Source organism: Staurois parvus, unplaced genomic scaffold (genome assembly GCF_062004578.1).
Source record: "Staurois parvus isolate SC_StPar_1 unplaced genomic scaffold, SC_StPar_1.0 ptg000930l, whole genome shotgun sequence".
Classification (NCBI taxonomy): Eukaryota; Metazoa; Chordata; class Amphibia; order Anura; family Ranidae; genus Staurois; species Staurois parvus.
In genome coordinates, this window is record NW_028318726.1 from 580,735 (window position 1) to 602,413 (window position 21,679).

General features: G+C 40.2%; 1 protein-coding gene across 9 annotated transcripts in view; it reads right to left on the bottom strand.

The window, feature by feature from the left end:
* TENM2 (teneurin transmembrane protein 2) overlaps positions 1–21,679 on the bottom strand; it is a 1,359,942-nt gene that overhangs the window by 229,975 nt on the left and 1,108,288 nt on the right. For all 9 annotated transcript variants that reach the window (XM_089656707.1, XM_089656704.1, XM_089656705.1 and 6 more), the window contains one exon: positions 2,874–3,020. In XM_089656707.1, the coding sequence (XP_089512833.1) occupies positions 2,874–3,020 (147 nt within the window). The remainder of the gene's footprint in view (positions 1–2,873; positions 3,021–21,679) is intronic.

The following is a 21,679-nucleotide window of genomic DNA, read 5'->3' on the forward strand; positions in this document are numbered from 1 at the left end:
ATGGCACAGTCCCAAATGATGAATGTTTTTCTTTCTAGACATTTTTATGTCCAATTTTATGTTAATGTGCATCTATAGCCAACCTTTTTTTTATTTAGATAGTAGGGATTAAATGCCTGTCAGTTATATTTGCTAGAAAAGAAAATAAACAAATGCCCAATGTGCACAAAACAGGATCTATTAGTCACTTGTAAAAATATATGTGGGTGGAACTGATCCACAGCAAGACCACAAAATGATTAATTACCGTATTTGCCGGCGTATAAGACGACTTTTTGACCCTTGAAAATCTTCTCAAAAGTCGGGGGTCGTCTTATACGCCGGTACACATGTTAGGGGGGCTGCGGCATTAAGTACAGGGGTTTGCAGGGGCTGACGTCTCTTACCTGGATCCAGTCCCACGACAATCCGGTCCAGGAAGCGCGGCGTCTCCTTCAGTTCGGCCACTGGATATTCGTGCGGCTGCGCGGCTCCGCCTCCTCACCGGTGATTGGCCGCCAGAACTGTAGCTCGGGAAAGGCACACAGGCGGCCAATCACCGGCGAGGGGGCGGAGCCGAGCAGCCCCGCGAAAATTGAGTGCCGGAGCAGCAGGTAAGTGCTCTGTGTAGAGGTGCTGCTGCAACCACATATGCTGGCTGCAGCAGCACCGTACTAGAACAGGGTCAGCAAGTGTCAGTGGGAGGAATAGTGCCCCATCATTGGTGTCACTGATACCAATGATGGGGCACTATTCCTCCCACTGATACCAACGATGGGGCACTATTCCTCCCACTGACACCAACGATGGGGCACTATTCCCCCCCCCCCCACTGACACCAACGATGGGGCACTATTCCCCCCCCCCACTGACACCAACGATGGGGCACTATTCCACCCCCCACTGACACCAATGATGGGGCACTATTCCACCCCTCACTGACACCAATGATGGGACACCATTCCTCCCACTGACACCAATGATGGGGCACTATTCCTGCCACTGATACCAATGATGGGGCACCTATTCCCCCCACTGATACCAATGATGGGGCACTATTCCTCCCACTGATGCCAATGATGGGGCACCATTCCTGCCACTGATACCAATGAAGGGGCACCTATTCCCCCCACTGATACCAATGATGGGGCACTATTCCTCCCACTGACATCAATGATGGGGCACTATTCCTCCCACTGACACCAATGATGGGGCACTATTCCTCCCACTGATACCAATGATGGGGCACTATTCCTCCCACTGATATCAATGATGGGGCACTATTCCTCCCACTGACATCAATGATGGGGCACTATTCCTCCCACTGGTGTGCATTGGAAGAGGGGTAGTCTTATACGGCGAGTATAGCCCAAACACTACATTTTAGCAGGAAAAGTAGGGGGGTCGTCTTATACGCCCAGTCGTCTTATACGCCGGCAAATACGGTACATAGATTCAACTGGTGCAATCAGAAGCAGTGGAAGTTGGGGCAGTATGTATGGACAAGCTCAAAGAAATATGTGCAACAAAGTATTCCACTAAGCAAACTTGTTAGAAATGATACGTTAAGATAACACAAATGAGATACAAGTAGAAAATCCCGGAGTTTATGCTGTTTGTTAAACATTCATAAACTGTCACTAAATGTTAGATGTGCTGCCACCATGCTAAAGAACTGGGGAACTGGAACCTATAAAAAAGTAAAACAAAAGGGGCACAGAAAAGTCTCATAGGTTTGTGCTGCTTTAATAGGTAAGCACACATAAAAACAGCCACATTTGGTAATACACTCGCAAGCAACGGAGGAACATGTGTGTGAATGGAAGAGATGTATTCTGAGTCACTCAAGGGCTGATGAAGGGATGGATCTTCTCCTCGAAACATGTTCCCTTTGCAATTTGAAATGAGCAGGAGGCAGTGAGAGTGACTATGTCCAACACAGAAGTGTGTGCTCTGGTCCCAAACCCTAGCGATTCTGTGTTCAGCAGTGGTGGTCTGGTATCCAGTGGTGGCAACACAGGCCAAAGATCCGAGGCTTCACTGAATGACTCAGAATACATCTCTTCCATTCACACACATTCCTCCGTTGCTTCCAAGTGTATAAACCAATTGTGTCTGTTTTTATATGTGCTTACATTTTAAAGCAATACTACCCTATGTGGCTTTTCTGCATCTCTCTTTGTTTTACTTTTTTATAGGTTCCAGTCCAATTTATTAGCAAGCACAGCTAACATTTCCCCCATAGACAGTTGTCATCAGAACAGTTGTCCCTGTTGGGATATTTACCCTCACCACTTCTTCTGATGACAACTCTAGTTGACAATAGTCACTTAGGTACGTAAGGAGTTTCTAGTCCTTCCCTACTCTATCCAAAACTAAAAAAAAAAAGGTTTTCTGTATATATATATACAATGGGTATGGTTTACTAAAACTGGAGAATGCAAAATCTGGTGCAGCTCTGCATAGAAACCAATCCGCATTCAAGTTTGTTTGTCAAAACTTAATTGAACAAGCTGAAGTTAGAAACTGATGCATGGCTGCCATGCACAGCCGCACCAGATTCTGAGTGCACCAGTTTTAGTAAATCTCCACCAATGTGTTTATTTGGCCAATGAACATCAAAGCAAGCACAGCTTACTTTCACAGATCCTAGTCTGCTTTACTTTGACTACCACATCCTACAGTGTCCCTATGCCTTTGGAAATCAACAAACTAGCCCAGAAAGCTTTGGACAGTATTGTACATTATTGATCACCACAATATATTTGCCAGATTGCTTTATAAGTCAGTGTTTATGTACAGCATAACACATTTTTGTCAGTAAATCACTCTGATCTAAAGTGAACATATAACCTTATGTTCTTTAGGGATTTTAATGGAAGACTTTTGCTCACCTCCCTCATTATCCTTGTTATCAGCACATGAAGTTTCCATGGCAACATTGCATCCAGACCCTCTCCAGCCGGTCTGGCAGATACACTGCCAGCTGTTCTGACCGAGTGTGCATCTCCCATTGCCATTGCACAGATCAGGGCAGCCATCTGGTTGAAGAAAGGAAGAAGATAAGTATAAAAGATAGCAATCTGGACTAGATGACTGTGGTCTGCATAGATGATAAAATGAATCCATGCCTGAAAATTGATCTTCCATCAGTCAGAGCTATGCTTCGTTCAATGCATCTTAAATCAACATTAGGCATCCATATCATCTATGGCTTGTATTGTGCACCTTGGAAAATGGTTATAATTCACTCAAGCTTATTAAAAGTAATACATGCCTATATATATCTATATATCTCTTTGTGTGTGTGTGTGTGTGTGTATATATATATACAGCTAAAATGTACTATATATATATATATATATATATATATATATATATATAGTACTTGATCAGAAAATTCAGCACTTACATAGAAAATATTGTTTCAAATGCACTTCTAGGATAATAAGATAATAAGATATCCAGTGCTATTCATCTAAAGTACTATATTTTTTTCTAAAACACCAAACCTTCTTGCACCTGTTGCATAGGTTGAAAGCAGAGACAACCTTGTAGAAGTATCACTAAATAAAGTGAATTTTTCAGAGGCAAGACAAACAATTTCGTAAACAAGAAAATGTAATACATAAAAAGCTTTCTACATTTTGTAAGATATACCATGAGTGTACAATGAGTCATATGCATGTGGCATGCCTTACTCAACCCCAACAGTGATTGTGTAGGTGATTCCATTCCTTTAACACCTGGGAAAATATTACTTACAGAACACACTTTTTGCTTCAATTTAAATCTCTAGGCTTTTTATGTGGAATGTCAGATCTATTTGTAGCACTATGGTAACCAGGCTAGAGAATTATAAATAATTATAATGATGGTGTGCTTGTGCCTGCAGTTTGCTGATAGAGACAAATGAGTTTATGGTGTGGTGCAGTAAAATGTGAATATTGCACAAAATTATGTGTTTGCTGCATACCAATAAAATTCTCCACTAAACATACACAAAGAAAATACAAGGACAGGGCAGGTGAAAAAATATACATCAAGGAAATCATATTGTGCAGAGGACCTACGGTGATTGCAATCTTAGTCTTCAGGTTTATCCTCATTTCAACTTCTGGTAAGCTTTATGCCTTAGTTTTATTCTGACATCATTAAATATCCACCAGCCCTCTACACGCTGTTGTATATGAGATTTAAAACAGTCTTATTTTTGCAATATTTTTTTTTATATTTTTCTAATAAAATTACTGAATGTATAATATCACATTTTGTTGAAACTAAAATTTGATTATTTTAGGACTTGTATGAGCAGCTAAAATGTACAAGAAACATTTGTCATCTGTTTGTTTAGGCTCATCTAACATACTATCTATGGTCATATTTTTTGTTTCCAATTTCAGTTGATGAAAACTTTAACCGCTTCCCGACCACCCTATGGCAGATATACTGCTACAGGGTGGCACGAGTGCGCAAAATCATGTATATATACATGATTTTGCATCTCTGTGTAGGAGGCGCGTGCATGCCTTACCCGCACCACCGTTCGTGGCCACAGCAGTCAATCACCGGGTCCCAGTCGGTTATTGCCAAGCATCTCTGACAGGGAGGAGGACTGTATGTAAACAATACAGGTCTCCTCCCTGTCAGCTTGTGCATACTGCTTTGGATGGCTTTGCACAGCACAGCCATCCAAAGCAGTGTGATTACAGTGAAGCACACACACAGAGCTACAGAGAAACAGCACACAGTTAACCGCTTGATCGCCCCTCATGTTAACCCCTTCCTGCCCAGTGCCCTTAGTACAGTGTCAGTGCATTTTTTTTAGCACTGATCACTGTATTGGTGTCACTGGGGATGTCAGTGACACCAAGTCTGTTCCCCCCAGTGTCAGAATGCCCGCTGCAGTCCTGCTATAAGTCACTGATTGCCGCCATTACTAGTAAAAATTTAAAATAAAAAAAAAATTCCAGTATCTATACCGCCATTTGTAAATGCTATAACTTTCATGTAAACCAATTAATTTACACGTATTGGGATTTTTTTTTAGCAAAGACATGTAGCAGAATACATTTTGGACTAAATTTATGATTAATTTTTTAATTTTTTTTACTGGACATGTTTAATAGCAAAAAGTCAAAAATATTGTTTTTTTTCTCAAAATTCTCGGCCTTTTTTTTATAGTGCAAAAAATAAAAAACGCACAGGTGATCAGATGCCATCAATTTTTGGGAAAAAAAGGATGTAAATTTCAATTGGGTGCAATGTTGCATGACCGCACAATTGTTAGTTAAAGAAATGCAGTGCCGTAAGCAAAAAATTACCAGGTCAGGAAGGGGGGTTAATCCTCAGGCGAGCAAGTGGTTAAGGAGGCTGTTGTCCATATCAAAGAGAGAATCATTCCTAATTTAGGCAGCCATTAGTCATCTAGCTGATGTGATGGTGCAAGCAGATAGAAACCTGTGTCAAAGACGGTTGACATGTCCCTGAATGCGGAGGTACTGCCATTAGGTGGATACACAAGCAGGGGCGGACTAACCATTTGGAAACTCGGGCACTGCCCCAGGGCTCGGGGTCAGTAGGGGGCCCCATGAGATGCCCATGGTACCTTTTTCATAGGCTTTTTTGAGTTTGGACAAGGACACAGGGGCCCCATGATACCCTATTGCCTGGGGGCCCCATGAGTTGTCAGTCTTCCCCTGTACACAAGTGATTTCTTTGAGGGGACTTGGTGTTAACATACCCATGAAAGTTGACAGATCTGGCTGCTATGGTAAAGCGGGGGGTAATCAGTTGAATGAGTAAGAACACCTGCTTTGTTATTTTTTTCACTATGTGATAGCAACAGAGGAAAATCTCTCCTACTCCTCACTTCTTTATTGACATAAATGGGTGTACAGATAGTTCACACATATTTGTGAATTATTTTGCAGTTCTCTACAGAGACTTTGGAGCATGCCAGCATATCTGACCCTATTCCAAAGTCAGCCCTAACTTAATCATTAAAACTCTAAAGCAATGGAAAGTTGGCAAGAGCTGCACATTACAAATATCAAGCAACACGCTTCAGAATCTATATGCTTCTGGAGAATAACAATACTATATAGGTTTACTGACTCCTCTATTTCTTGGATTTAAGAGAAATAAATTCATTTGGTATTATATATTTTCTGTTTTTGAACTATAGTGAATGCTTTGATCCTTTGCAGCTTACACTGCTTCTTTTTGCTGAAGTTATCCACAAGTTTTCAGAGGTGGCCAGAAGAAGGGAACATATTCAGACACAATAATCACAGTTGAAGCTTAGTGTTGCTCCTTTTATAACTGCTGGATCCTGTCCATTCTAATCCGGCTTCCCTGGGCAATGGCCCACAAGTATCATTATCATAAAAGTAGCTCTTTTGCTCACCATTTTTTCTTCCCTTCACTTGCCTCATGCAGACAGTTATTTTGCAAAGGTGGCATGATCAGTGACATATATACAGTACTCTTCTTAGTGTATGCCTGTCCCATGTGCTACACAAGTATTGATTTTTATTTGCTTTTATTTGTATTTTATTTTACATTTTCCTATCTACCCTGCAGATAGTCCAATATATAAGTGATGGCTAATCGCATGATCATTTCAGTGGGATGTTTAGTTTCTGCATTTTTCCAACTGTTATCTACTGGTAAAATGCATCAGCACCAAAATTGTAATTCAACAACAAATCTAATTCCCACATTCAGTGAAAACTGCCTAAAAATAATATTATTGAAAAACAAAACCAAACCAGCTAGTGGGTTGTTTTACTGTTCATGACAAGTGCTTACAGTGAGCCATTTGTATTGGAGCTACCCAGCAAAGATTTCTTTATTTGCTGACCTAATTATTACTGAGATGCCCTGTATGAAAAGCAAGTTGAGAAGACCTTCAAGCTGTAGGGAAAGAAGTGCACCTCAAAAAGCTTTTATGCTACAAAAGCACTTTAAATGATTCAGGAATGATTTCAGTTATTGTGTAATATTTCAGAGTAAGAGTTATTCCACTTGTAAGTTAGAACTGATTATGCTTGATTGTATTGTTATTCTAATAAAAGAAAGAGGCTATGAAAGATAGATCAGTGCCTTCAAACGACTAACTTCTTACAGAGCTATTCAAACGGAGCCATTTTCACATAATTACCATGGCAAGTAGAACATTCTCTGAATATTGTGCTAATATATACTCTATCCTTTGATCACTGTTGCTTAAGACAAATGTATTAGTACTAGAGACCGCTTCATGTGCATGCACGTTGCGATTGTTTGGATGCGATTGTGTGTTGTGAATGACTGGGTTTTTGTTTATTTGACTGACACAATGCATAAAAATATAAATGTTTAAAACTCAACTCAAATATGATTTTAGGCATTATAAAACCTATAATGAAAATCATTAAACAATTACGTTTTCATAAATACATTATTTACTCACTAGTTTCGGGGCTCATAGATCATATGTCCAAATAGGAGTACTTCTGTGTAGCATAGAGATCAAAGAGGTTCTAGCTTTCATATTTTACGACAGGAAAAACATAAAGTTAACTAGTAGTGGAAGAAACCAGTATATTTGGTGCTGTGTACCTAACAAGTCAAATTTTTTATTTATGTTCATCAGAGCAGTCATGTACAGTAATTAATTTAAATTTTCACTCTGGGTCAGATGGGGCTGAACAGTACTACAGTATAACAGAGCAGACAAAAACATTTGTTGTTTGAGCAACTCTATTCTAAAGTTGTTCTGATATTGCAACTGCTGCTGCTTGAGGAAGGGGACTTCTGCTGGGACTGCCATAATATTTTGGGTATAGCAATTTCTCTCTCCCTCTCTCTGTTCCTCAAGCTGCATTACAATGAACCTCTAAGAAACACAAACTAACTGAAACTCTTCACAGAACCATGATCCCTTCACAAATTGGGCACTGCTTGGAAGCTAAAGTAAGTGGAATGATAATGTTGAATGCAATTTCCCAGGACCTATGAAATAAAAATATGTATATTTATTTTAGGACATTCGTGTATTCTATGTGGAAGAATGGTAGGGGCTCACAGAAAAGGAAGGCCAGTTCTGTGTTTTAGCCCCCAAACACATTTATAAGTTGGGTGAAGATGTGGGGTTGGAAAACTCCAAGGTGGCTACTGCTACTCCTAACAGACAGGAGAGCAGCTTTTCTAATAGGGGTGGTGAGGGTGATGCAGGAACCTAGACAGTTGGTGGTGATTTGGGATTCTATAATCAGGACAGATAGAATAATGTGTTACATAGTTACAAAGTTGGTAATAGTTGTGTGGGCGTGTGTGTAATTATGTCACTACCATATCCCATATACCTGTATATTGTGTTTGATAAGATTCCCATCTACAAGATACCAACTGTGGAAGGAAGTTCCACATCCTTACTACTCTAATAGTAAAGAACACCTTATGCATTTTAGATTTAAATCATTGAGTGGCCACTGGTCTTCTTATAAGAGAAGTATGGAGTTTAAAAAAAAACAAACATTTATACTCACCTAGGTGAATGCAGCATCGATTCAATGATGCATCTGTCCCCCGCTGGCTCTGCAGTGAGAACTAAGTGATCAAGCACTGCTGATTGCTCAATTCTCCCCTCCGCTCTTAGCAGAGAGCTGTGACGGTCATTCTCTAGTTCTCTGCTCCGCCCGTTCAATGTTCACTAGAGAGCTGGGTTGTTGTGGGAGCGGGAGGGGCTGGAGCAGGCTCTCAGCAGATCGCAAACAGCCTGAGTCATGTGCCAGTCCAGCCCACTAGGTGGATCCCCAGTGGTCTTCCTGTAAAGTTACTATATCTTGTTGTGAAGTTTTTACCTGCTTAGCTTTCTATTGTTAGCAAACACTGAGACTGAACTACTTATACCGACCTCTATCGTTTCCGAACAAATTAAACAGATCTTGTCTCACCAAAGAGCCTTGGAGTACCCCACTTAAAACTCCAGACCATTTAGAAGATATGCTATTTATCACCACCTTTGGATGCAGGGATTGTCTGCAGAAGCCTGACCATTGCACCACTGATTACAGGTGCAATGCTTTCCAGGCTCCTGCAGGAAAAAATAATTAATTTATTATTTTTTTTCTTGAAAGGTGAAGTTATCCTTTAAGTGCAAGCCAACTGGTCCTGTGAATTTATTCATATTAAGTTTTATAAGTCTTTTTTTATTAACACTGGCTTCCATTAGCTACAAGGGTACATTTCTTGTTGTGTTACTAACAATACAGTCTTGTTTATTTTACCCTTCCTTTTTATTTGAATTTAGTCACTCCGGTTTAGCTGTAGTTCTTTTATATTTGTTGCCCATTGGAATGTACTGGCTAATGCTATTATTTAATATGTCCTTAAAGCAACTCTCAGATTTCCTCAGTGTTCTTTGTTTCTAGAAAGCAAACCTATTTAATGTCATGTAGTATGGAGTGCAGCATATTAAAGTTGGCTCTCTTGAAATGTAATGTTCTTGTCCTACCCTCATGTCTCCTTTTTCGAAATATTTATGTTGAACATAAGTATTCTGTGATCGCTGTTTACTTATCTCTTACTTAGGTGTCCGTTTATGACACAGAGAATAGCTGCGATTCAACAGATCTCAGCTATTCTCTGGTCATTCACAGTTTATGACACTCAGGAGATCTTGTCAGCCCTTCTCTGGAGATCTGTGTTCTCCCTCCAGATTCTCCAGCCCAGAGCTGGAGAATCAGAGGGACCGAAAACTAAGCAGAGATAATTTACCTCTGCTTAGTAAACTGATCTTTTACTGTAATCTCTCGAGATTATAGTAAAATGAGCCGTTTTCCAGAGTTTGTAGACCGTTCTCCAGCGTTTGGAGACCGTTCTCCCTTCGTTCGGAGAAGTGCTTCATAAACTGCATTCACAGGAGAACTGTGTTCTCCGAGAATGTCGGAGAACTGAGCAGCGATCTATTACCGCTGGTCCATAAACGGACACCTAAGTTACCTTACTTCCATATCTGAAATCAGATCTATGTTGTTTGTAATTAGTATGTCTAGCAGAGCCTTATTTTTAGTCCAGTCTTCCACCAATTGACACATGAAATTGTCCTTCAAGACATCTAAGCAATTACGTACCTTAGATGACTGATCAGTTGTATTTGCCCATCAATAGCCATAACTATAACATTGTCCTGCCACTCTGCCATTTCTAACTGTGAGAGGAGATCTGTCTTCTTTTCCTCTGTCAGACTAGGAGGCCTGTAACATACAGCCACTATTATTTTCCTTGTTTCCATTTTTAACATATAGGCAAACCCCTCCCCCTCTTCTACCTTAACTGTCCCTCCAATGCAAGGAGTACCCCTGGACAGTCACAAGTCAGTAATGTGAGCTGAATGTGAGCTGTTAAACCAGGTTTCTGATACTCCCACAAAGTCCAAATTCTCTTCATGTATCTCCAGGATCACTTCAACAGAATGGTTTGCCATCTCCCTGGTGCCAGGGTTCAGCATGATGTGGGGTGTAAAGGTTCAGTGCTGGGACCTTTACTTTTAATCTACTTATAAATAATATAGAGCTTGGAAGTAAAAGTGCCATTTAAGTGTTTGCAGGTGACACCAAGCTATGTAGTGGAATAGCATCTAAAGTTCCTTAACTGGACAACTATATGACAAAGTAGGTTTAATGTTGACAAATGTAAAATTATGTACTTGGGGGTTAAAAAGTATCATACATTCTAGGAGGAGAACAGTTAGGGGAATCGATGATCTAGAAGGATCTAGGTATTCTGGTAGATCAAAGACTTGATATATGGCAGTTTGTATTTTGTTTGGTCAACTTTTTGTCTGAGTATAGATCTATGTTTGTCCCAAACATGTTTGAAACCACTTACAAAGTGTATTAGTAAAAAACCTTGATTGACCACTTGGTTTTTTTTCTGCCATCACTTTTTTATTTTTCTGCGTTTCTATACTAGTATTAAATACCAAGCTGCAGTTTCTAACGCTAGTAAAATACATTCTTGTAATAAAGAACTATAAACTCCACAGAGAAAGGCATCATTTGTCCCTCTACAAATTAGTAATACCTTATCTGGAATATACAGTGCAGTTTGGGGCACCAGTTCCCAAAAAGGATATCTGAGAACTGGAGAAAGTGCAGAGAGAGGAAAACAAACTGATACGTGACATGAGGGAACTCCGCTCATGGAAAGATTAGGTGAACTGAATTTATTCTTTCTTGAGAAGAGGTCATTAATGGGGAGTTATGATCACCATGAATAAATATATAAGTGGTCCATATAGTGAGCTTGGCGTAAAGGTATTTACTATCAAGTCATTACAAAAGGCAAAGGGGCATGGTTTATGTCTGGAGGAAAAAAGATCTGATATTCACATATGGAAAGGTTTCTTCACAGTAAGTTGTGAAAATGAAATAAGCTCAAAAACTAGTTCTTGCTAGCTAAGTAGATTGTTTTAAAATAGAGCTGGATGCATTCCTAAATGCACAAGATATAACTAGATTTTACCAAGTTTGATAAAGTAAACCTGTGGATGTAGTGTATCTAGGCTTCGCTAAGGCATTTAATACAGTACTCCATAAATGTTTAATTTACAAATCAGGATCTCTTGACATTGACGAGATCATATGTACCTCAATATTAAAAGTGGTTAATGGAGCCCATCCAGAGGGTAGTGATCAATGGCATATTTTCTAAATGGTCTGGAGTTCATAAATTACATCAAGATTGGAATAAATAGTTCAGTCTCATTGTTTGCTGATGATAAAAGATAAGCTGGACAATACTTTCACAACATGGTATAGCAACATTACAAAAAGTCCTTGATAAAATAGAGTGGTGGGCAGCTACATGGCAGATGAGATTTCATTTTGAAAAATGTAAAGTAATACACTTGGGAGCTTAAATTATGAATGCAAGTTAGTTTCTAGAGGGGGTGCCTCTGGGAAATCTAGGACAGAAGAGGATCTGGGGGTCCTAGTAGATCACAGGCTCAACAATAGCATGCAATGCCAAGTTGCAGCAAGCAAGGCCAGCAGACTATTAACATATATTAACCGCTTGCCGCCCTGCCACTGTATATACAGTCATGGCCGAAATTGTTGGCACCCTTGATATTTTTCCTGAAAATCAAGTATTTCACACAAAAAAGGTATTGCATTAACACATGTTTTGCTATACACATGTTTATTCCCTTTGTATGTATTGGAACAAATATAAAACAGAGGCAGAAAAGCAAATATGACATAATGTCACACAAAACCCCAAAAATGGGCTGGACAAAAGTATTGGCACCCTTAACTTAATATTTGGTTGCACACCCTTTGGAAAACATAACTGAAATCAGTCGCTTCCTATAACCATCAATAAGCTTCTGACACCTCTCACCCGGAATTTTGGACCACTCTTCCTTTGCAAACAGCTCCAGGTCTCTCTTATTGGAAGGACACCTTTTCCCAACAGCAATTTTAAGATCTCTCCACAGGTGTTCAATGGGATTTAGATCTGGGCTCATTGCTGGCCACTTCAGAACTCTCCAGCGCTTCTTTGCCATCCATTTCTGAGTGCTTTTTGACGTATGTTTGGGGTCATTGTCCTGCTGGAAGACCCAGGATCTTGGACGCAAACCCAGCTTTCTGACACTGGGCCCTACAGTGCGACCCAAAATCCTTTGGTAATCCTCAGATTTCATGATGCCTTGCACACAGTCAAGGCACCCAGTGCCAGAGGCAGCAAAACAACCCCAAAACATCATTGAACCTCCACCATATTTTACCGTAGGTACTGTGTTTTGTTCTTTGTAGGCCTCATTCCGTTTTCGGTAAACAGTAGAATGATGTGCTTTACCGAAAAGCTCTATCTTGGTCTCATCTGTCCACAAGACGTTTTCCCAGAAGGCTTTTGGCTTACTCAAGTACATTTTGGCAAACTGTAGTCTTGCTTTTTTATGTCTCTGTGTCAGCAGTGGGGTCCTCCTGGGTCTCCTGCCATAGCGTTTCATTTCATTTAAATGTCGACGGATAGTTCGCGCTGACACTGATGCTCCCTGAGCCTGCAGGACAGCTTGAATGTCTTTGGAACATGTTTGGGGCTGCTTATCCACCATCCGGACTATTCTGCGTTGCAATCTTTCATCAATTTTCCTCATCCGTCCACGACCAGGGAGATTAGCTACAGTGCCATGGGTTGCAAACTTCTTGATAATGTTGCGCACTGTGGACAAAGGCAAATCTAGTTCTCTGGAGATGGACTTGTAACCTTGAGATTGTTGATATTTTGCCACAATTTTGGTTCTCAGGTCCTCAGACAGTTCTCGTCTCCTCTTTCTGTTGTCCATGCTTAGTGTGGCACAGACAGACACACAATGCAAAGGTTAAGTGAACGTCTCTCCTTTTTATCTGCTTTCAGGTGTGATTTCTATATTGCCCACACCTGTTACTTGCCCCAGGTGAGTTTACAGGAGCATCACATGCTTGTAACATTCTTATTTATCCGCAGTTGTGAAAGGGTGCCAATACTTTTGTCCAGCCCATTTTTGGAGGTTTGTGTGACATTATGTCGAATTTGCTTTCTTTCCTCCCTTTTTTTGTTTTGTCCCAATACACACAAAGGGAATAAACATGTGTATAGCAAAACATGTGTTAATGCAATACGTTTCGTGAGAAATACATGATTTCCTGGAGAAATATCAAGGGTGCCAACAATTTCGGCCATGACTGTATACGTGTGCAGGGCGGCACTCAGGCGCAAAACCAAGTTTTAAAACGGGTTCCATGCTCCCGACGTTTTCGCCGGCAGGGGGCCTGCGCGCTCCCGCCGACCCGAGGTGACACCATTCGATCCCGGAGGGATCAATCATTAGATTTCAGCCAGTGATGTCTGGCTGAAATCAGATGATCGGTCCCTGTCCTATCCTGTCCTGTGTTGAAGTTTACACAGGACAGGATATGATGTCATTCTTCTCTGCCTGGACACATTCCGTTCCAGACAGAGAAGAAGAAACAGTAAAAGTGAGTAAAACACTACACATTTACAGTTAGAACACACCTAGGTCACATTTAACCCCCTGATCGCCCCCCCAGTTAACCCCTTCACTGCCCTGTCACCAGTGTCACTGATCAGTGAATCGATTTTTACTGATCACGGTATCAGTGTCGCTGACGACTTCCGATAGTGTTAGCGCCCCTCCCAGATAGCGCCAGTTTGCCCGCCAGTACACCAGTAATCCCGTTTAACCCCTTAATCCCCCCCAGTTAACCCCTTCACTGCCCTGTCACCAGTGTCACTGATCAGCGAAGCGATTTTTACTGATCACTGTATCAGTGTCGCTGGCGACTTCCAATAGTGTTAGCACCCCTCCCAGAAAGCGCCAGATTGCCCGCCAGTACACCAGTAATCCCGTTTAACCCCTTGATCACCCCGCCCCCAGTTAACCTCTTCACTGCCGTGTCACCAGTCACTGATCAGTGAATCGATTTTTACTGATCACTGTATCAGTGTCGCTGGCGACTTCCGATAGTGTTAGCGCCCCTCCCAGATAGCGCCAGTTTGCCCGCCAGTACACCAGTAATCCCGTTTAACCCCTTAATTCCCCCCCCCAGTTAACCCCTTCACTGCCCTGTCACCAGTGTCACTGATCAGTGAACCGACTTTTACTGATCACTGTATCAGTGTCGCTGGCGACTTCCGATAGTGTTAGCGCCCCTCCCAGATAGCGCCAGATTGCCCGCCAGTACACCAGTAATCCCGTTTAACCCCTTGATTGCCCCCTCCCCCCAGTTAACCCCTTCACTGCCCTGTCACCAGTGTCACTGATCAGTGAACCGATTTTTACTGATCACTGTATCAGTGTCGCTGGCGACTTCCGATAGGGTTAGCACCCCTCCCAGAAAGCGCCAGATTGCCCGCCAGTACACCAGTAATCCCGTTTAACCCCTTGATCACCCCGCCCCCAGTTAACCTCTTCACTGCCGTGTCACCAGTCACTGATCAGTGAATCGATTTTTACTGATCACTGTATCAGTGTCGCTGGCGACTTCCGATAGTGTTAGCGCCCCTCCCAGATAGCGCCAGTTTGCTTGCCAGTACACCAGTAATCCCGTTTAACCCCTTAATTCCCCCCCCAGTTAACCCCTTCACTGCCCTGTCACCAGTGTCACTGATCAGTGAACCGACTTTTACTGATCACTGTATCAGTGTCGCTGGCGACTTCCGATAGTGTTAGCGCCCCTCCCAGATAGCGCCAGATTGCCCGCCAGTACACCAGTAATCCCGTTTAACCCCTTGATTGCCCCCTCCCCCCAGTTAACCCCTTCACTGCCCTGTCACCAGTGTCACTGATCAGTGAACCGATTTTTACTGATCACTGTATCAGTGTCGCTGGCGACTTCCGATAGGGTTAGCGCCCCTCCCAGATAGCGCCAGATTTCCCGCTAATACACCAGTAATCCCGTCTAACCCCTTGATCGCCCCCCCCGGAGGTAACCCCTTCACTGCCCTGTCACCGGTGTCATTGATCAGTGAACAGATTTTTACTGATCACTGTATCAGTGTCGCTGGCAACTTCCAATAGTGTTAGTGCCCCTCCCAGATAGCACCAGTTTGCCCGCCAGTACACCAGTAATCCCGTTTAACCCCTTGATCTCCCCCCACCCCCCCCCCCCCCCCAGTTAACCCCTTCACTGCCCTGTCACCAGTGTCATTGATTACGGTGAACAGATTTTTACTGATCACTGTATTAGTGTCACTGGTGACTTCCGATAGTGTTAGCGCCCCTCCCATATAGCGCCAGTTTGCCCGCTAATGCACGGGATTTTTTTTTACCAAAAACATGTAGCAGAATACACTTTAGCTTAAATTTATGACTAACTTTGAGTTTGCAATATATTTTTTATAGCTGAAAGTAGAAAATATAGTTTTTTTTCAAAGTTTTTGTGTTTTTTTTGTTTATAGCGCAAAAAAAAGTGCACAGGTGATAAAATACCACCAAAAGAAAGCTCTATTTGTGTGAAAAAAGGACGTAAATTTCGTTTGGGTACAGCATTGCATGACCGCGCAATTATCATTTTAATTAGTGCAGTGCTGTATAGCAAAAAAAGGCATAAATTACAGTATCTATACCATAGTTTGTAGACGCTATAACTTTCACACAAAGCAATCAATATACACTTATTGGTATTTTTCTTACCAAAAACATGTAGCAGAATACATTTTGGCTTAAATTTATGACTAACTTTGAGTTTATGATATATTTTCTATAGCTGAAAGTAGAAAATATAGTTTTTTTTCAAAATTTTTGTGTTTTTTTTGTTTATAGCGCAAAAAATAAAAAGCGCACAGATGATAAAATACCATCAAAAGAAAGCTCTATTTGTGTGAAAAAAAGGACGTAAATTTTGTTTGGGTACAGCATTGCATGACCGCGCAATTATCATTTGAATTAGTGCAGCAAAAAAAGGCCTGGTCATTAAGGGGGGTAAATCCTCAGGAGCTCAAGTGGTTAAAAAGGGTATTTACTCAAGAGGCAAAACTGTAATTGTAACTGGGGGATAAGATGCTCCGCTAGCTGTCAAAGCGAGGATTGTGAGGAACAGGGCCTGTTCTGATCGTAACATGTTACATGTAACAGAATCTGATAATAGGTGAGCGATATCTGGGGAGCAGCTAGCACACAAGATGAAGGTAACAATCCCCTACAATAGTATACGTAAGAAAGTGCAGAGTTAAAAAAAAAACCCAAAAAACATTTATATATATATATATATATATATAAATATATATATATATATATATATATATATATATATATATATATATATTGCGGAATGGTAAAGTGCAACACATAAAGTGCTAAAAACATTAGTAAATGCAAATTCTAAAAATCAAACAATATGGTAATATTTACCATATTGTTTAATTTTTAGATTTTATATTTACTAATGTGTTTTGCACTTTCTTACATATACAACATGTTAAATGTGACACCCTGAATATGGGTGTAACATGTTACGAAAGATGAACTTATCCTTTAATCTCATCAACAAGTGTTAAAGGGTGGCATCATTGACAGTTTTGCTATTGTTTTGACCAGATGAGGAGAGTCAGTGCAAGTTTCGTTTAGGCTCTTTCACACTGGTGGCCAATGGTGGTAAAAACAGGTGAGCCATGGTTTTACCACACCTTGGTCACCCACCATAATTTTACCATTACAGTCTGACAGGGCTGTACACATACTGCAAGTTCTTAACACCCAAAACATGAAAACACCTCCACCAATGATCATCCTGCTAAAAGGGAAAACTCCTGTTTGAAAAAACAGGCGAACAAAAAGGGTGGGTGATATTCCTGTCATTAGAGGAGGTGTTCACGTGTGCAAGCTTTAAGAAGTTTATGATGGTAAAAGAGGAATAATGAACAAAAAGTTCTGTTATATGTGAAGGACTTTGATACTTTTTATACTTTTGTTACACTGTTGGGATTTCAGTTGTTTTTATCACAGTATTTCATATGCACTGTATATACATTTATCACTGTTTATTTTATTTTGACAGTAGTTTGTTATATTCATGAGTGCTGCATCATTAGTGTACTGTATGTTTCTGATACACACTTATATAAATGAAGGGGTATCAGAGGCAAACAAATATAGGCCATGCAATATAGTAAAAGAGGGAGCTTACTAATGGACAATTAAAATGACCATTGAACACAATAATGTTTTCTGCAAAAATGAGCCGGTGTGGTTTTTATATATCAAAGATTTCTGATAATGGGTCAGGACACAAAACACTGCAGTTGTAGTTAGTGTAGTAGACCTAAATTCTGCCTTTACAGCTTTACTGCTAGTTTATGATTAATGTCTTGAGCAAGGATGTAGCTCACACTGAGATCCAAAGAGCTATAAAAAGTAAAGGAATGATGCATCCTTGTTTGGGAATAGCTGACACTTATCGATAGCCTGGCATGTTAATAATTCATAGAAAACCATTTGACTGTACAGAGGGGGCTCGGCTGAATTCACGGCTCTTTTCAAATCTTGCTGGATTCTTAATTACAGGAAACACAGCACTCTTCTGAGAATTCATTATTTGAAACACTGGGGTAGAATTTAAAATCCAGTAGGATCTGAAGAAAATGACAAGCTTCAATTTTACTAGGCAGTCTAATGGGAATGTTACTTGTTAGCTAATAAAAATATGACAAAATACAATAGTGACCTATTAGTTACACATTTCACAGCCAAAACAAACTCTTACATAAATAGTAGCATTTGGCTACTGCAGCTTTCTCTCCAATATAGGCATCTTGGAACTTGTAATATTGTACATGGCAAATATAAACAAATGCTGAAGCAAAAAAATGCCCATTTTTCTACACAAAAGCATTTAGGTCAAATACAGGGAAAAATTATCTTGTATTTTTAAAAACATTTTAGAATAGCTACTGTATATAAACATAAGTAATAACCTACATGTTTAACGGAACACTGTTGATGTGATGTCACTACCTATACATATATTTTTGGAAATAGAATAAATAAAAATACCAATGACTAACCAAAGTGAACCTGTTAGGGCTGTAAAATATTATTTAGATCAATTGCAGACAGCAAAAAATACTGTATATGTAAGTAACCGTGTTATAATCAGTGTTTTTCTTGTGCACCTCTGAATTCGACCCCCCCCGCTCAATTTTGAGCAAACGTTAATCAGTTTGCTTAACCACTTCAACAATGGAAACATTCATCCCCTCCCTGCTCAGGCTATCATCAGCTTCCAGTATAATTTTATTTGTTTACATTTTTTACATACTGTCACCAGTACTGTTTTTTTTACACGTCGTTTACTATTGTGATAGCTGTGATTGGCCACAATGATCACACGGTACAGGACAAATCACTGCGGACCTGGACCATGTGATCATTGTGACCAATCACATGAATTAAGGACACCCATTATTTTCTACTGCACATGTGAAATTGTTTACAGTAATCATGTGGTATCAGGGCAGAGCATAGCATCCCAGTACATTGATCAGAGATTTGCTGTGTTTGGTGGACACAGTGGTCACAGAGCATGCTGCTGCCTGTCCCCCAGGGGGTGCACATGAGGTATATTTCTGGAAGGACATATGAGTAAGGCCTGTTGCACACAGGAGTAAAAAATGCTGAGGTTTTTACTGATCTAAAATGAAATTAAATGTATTGTCTATGGGACATTGCACACAGCTTTGTAAAGATCAGTAATACAGCATTAGATTACAGAGCAGTAAAGCAAAAATGGAAACTTTTAATTTAGGCCCCTTGCACAAGAACATCATAATTAACAGATGTTTACTCAGGAACTTGTGATGCCTGTGTGCAAGGGGCCACAATACTGGCAATGAAGAAAAATTGTACTCGTCTATACGCTTAAACACCTTCACTCAACTATTCTCAACATTACTTAGGTCTTTACACACAGTTTTTGGCCTCTTGTACACGGGTGTCACAAATTCCTGAGTAAACATTAATAAATTATGATGTCTGTGTGTAAGGGGCTTTAGTCCTCCCAGAATGGCGATTGTCCCACAACGCCGTATATATACAGTGACTGGGCAGGAAGCAGTTAACTTGCAGCTAAATCCCTGCTCCTCTTTACCATCCACAAACTAGTAAGGAGGATCAAAGACCAATAACACTCTCATTGTGTGCAAGAGGCAGGGAGGAATGGAACAGAGCTCCAAGATGAAGAAGTTGAGGTTTCTGTGTTTCTGAGTCTTTTAGAAAAATAGACAATATCCATACCCTCCATGGGCACTATTAAACTCCTCACAAGTAGCCTGAAATAGAACCTCATTCTGACTTCAGATCCAAGATAAACTTTCTTTTGATAAGCTTTCATAAGCTTTCTTTTGTTCCTTTAAAATTTGACCTACAGTCCTCCTACCTTTGACTACTTTATTACTCTACAGACAATTCAAAGTCTATTCCTGTACTTTACTACAGCTTCAGTAGATGCATATTTATTATATTATTATTACACAGGATTTATATAGCGCCAACAGTTTGTTCAGCACTTTATTATACACTTCCATAAGTACACCAACTTCATTGGGCCCCAATGATAGCTGGCAGGAGAAACAACTAAGAGGACTACCCTCTTCTTTTTATCTGTCCAAACATCATTCTTTAAAGATGTCTATCTCAAACCAGTCTAGTCCATGTGTGTGTCTATATATACACTATAATATTAGACTTATATGTGGATATACCTGCTTGATGCACTATTCTAACTGCTATCTGCAGCGGTGTACTATAATTGCCCTTTTATTCTCTTTGTATAACCAATGTTAGATTTTAATTTACACAAGGTTCATACCATTGACTGTCCTAGTGTCTGTTCTTTCAGACAACATTATTGCTGAAGTGTTGAGGTATTGTGAGTGAATGCATGGTGAAACTTGTTGTGTATTCAGCCAGGTGTTTCAAAGAAGGTCAAGGCCAGTGTCAGAGGACCCATCAAACTCAGTGGCTCCTTCCTGAGTAGTGCCACACAAGGAAGGCAGCAAAAAGTATAGCTTCTTTGTCCCCAAACCCCTTAAAGTACAATCCCTTCAGAACATACATAGGAACATGTCAAGGTCAACCTATGGGTTGGGGCTAACAGCAGTGTACTTTGAAATAATGGGCTTGTAGATGAATAACTTATCATAACATGGTTACCTAAACAAACAGTGTTGACTAACAGTTAATTTTTACAATGTGCAGCAACAAAAGAGCAACAATTGTACAATTTGAACAAAGAGGTAGTCATTGCAATATGCAAGCAACAAATAGGCAATTGTGACATAAGGGGGAAACACATTAGAAATAGTTGCAAAATGAATATATAAAACCAAAAGTAATCACAACATTCTAACATTACCACCCTTTAAAATTGGTGGGGTTCGACATTCAAAAAAATGGAATAATACAAACCAGATAGGAGAAACGATATGCGAGATAAAACATACACTACATGTAGAAAGATATACACATATATTCAAGAAAAACCCTTAAAAAGAGACTCTCCTACTTTAATTTATATTAACAACTGACAATTGTCATATAATCCTTCAGCAGACATATAGTCACCTATGTAAATCACATATTAATGTAATTTAAACATTGCTACAGGCAACTAAAATAAAGCAAATGTATACATGTCTAAACCTATAACACATAAAAATAGCAATCCCAAGAGAAAGGACCTGAAGGTGTACATAACCCTGTGTATGAATTCAAACTCCCTGTATATAGACACTTTCATATACTGGTTAGCTCAGTATACAAAGCTGAAAACGACAATCTTTTCTTTAGACAACAATCAGCAATAATATAATTTTGTGAATTGAGGGAAAAGTTTAAAGAAATAGTCCACCTTTTGAAACAATGAATAAATGCCCCACACCCAGGCAGGACAAATCAATGAAAGGCTAACACTGTCCATAGCTGTTTGCATATAATCACCCATGGCATAATTACCTGTGGTTAGGAATGGATGTGCACATCTGGACTCTGATTGTCTGCGAATTGTTATCCTGTCATTGATTTGTACAGGCTTCCTTTCCACAGCTGATTTAAAACCTCTGGCCAAACCCCGACATAAATATGCTGATCTGAGTAGAGTACGGCCCTAACTGACCATGTGCATGAGCCCTAAATATGGGTGTGACA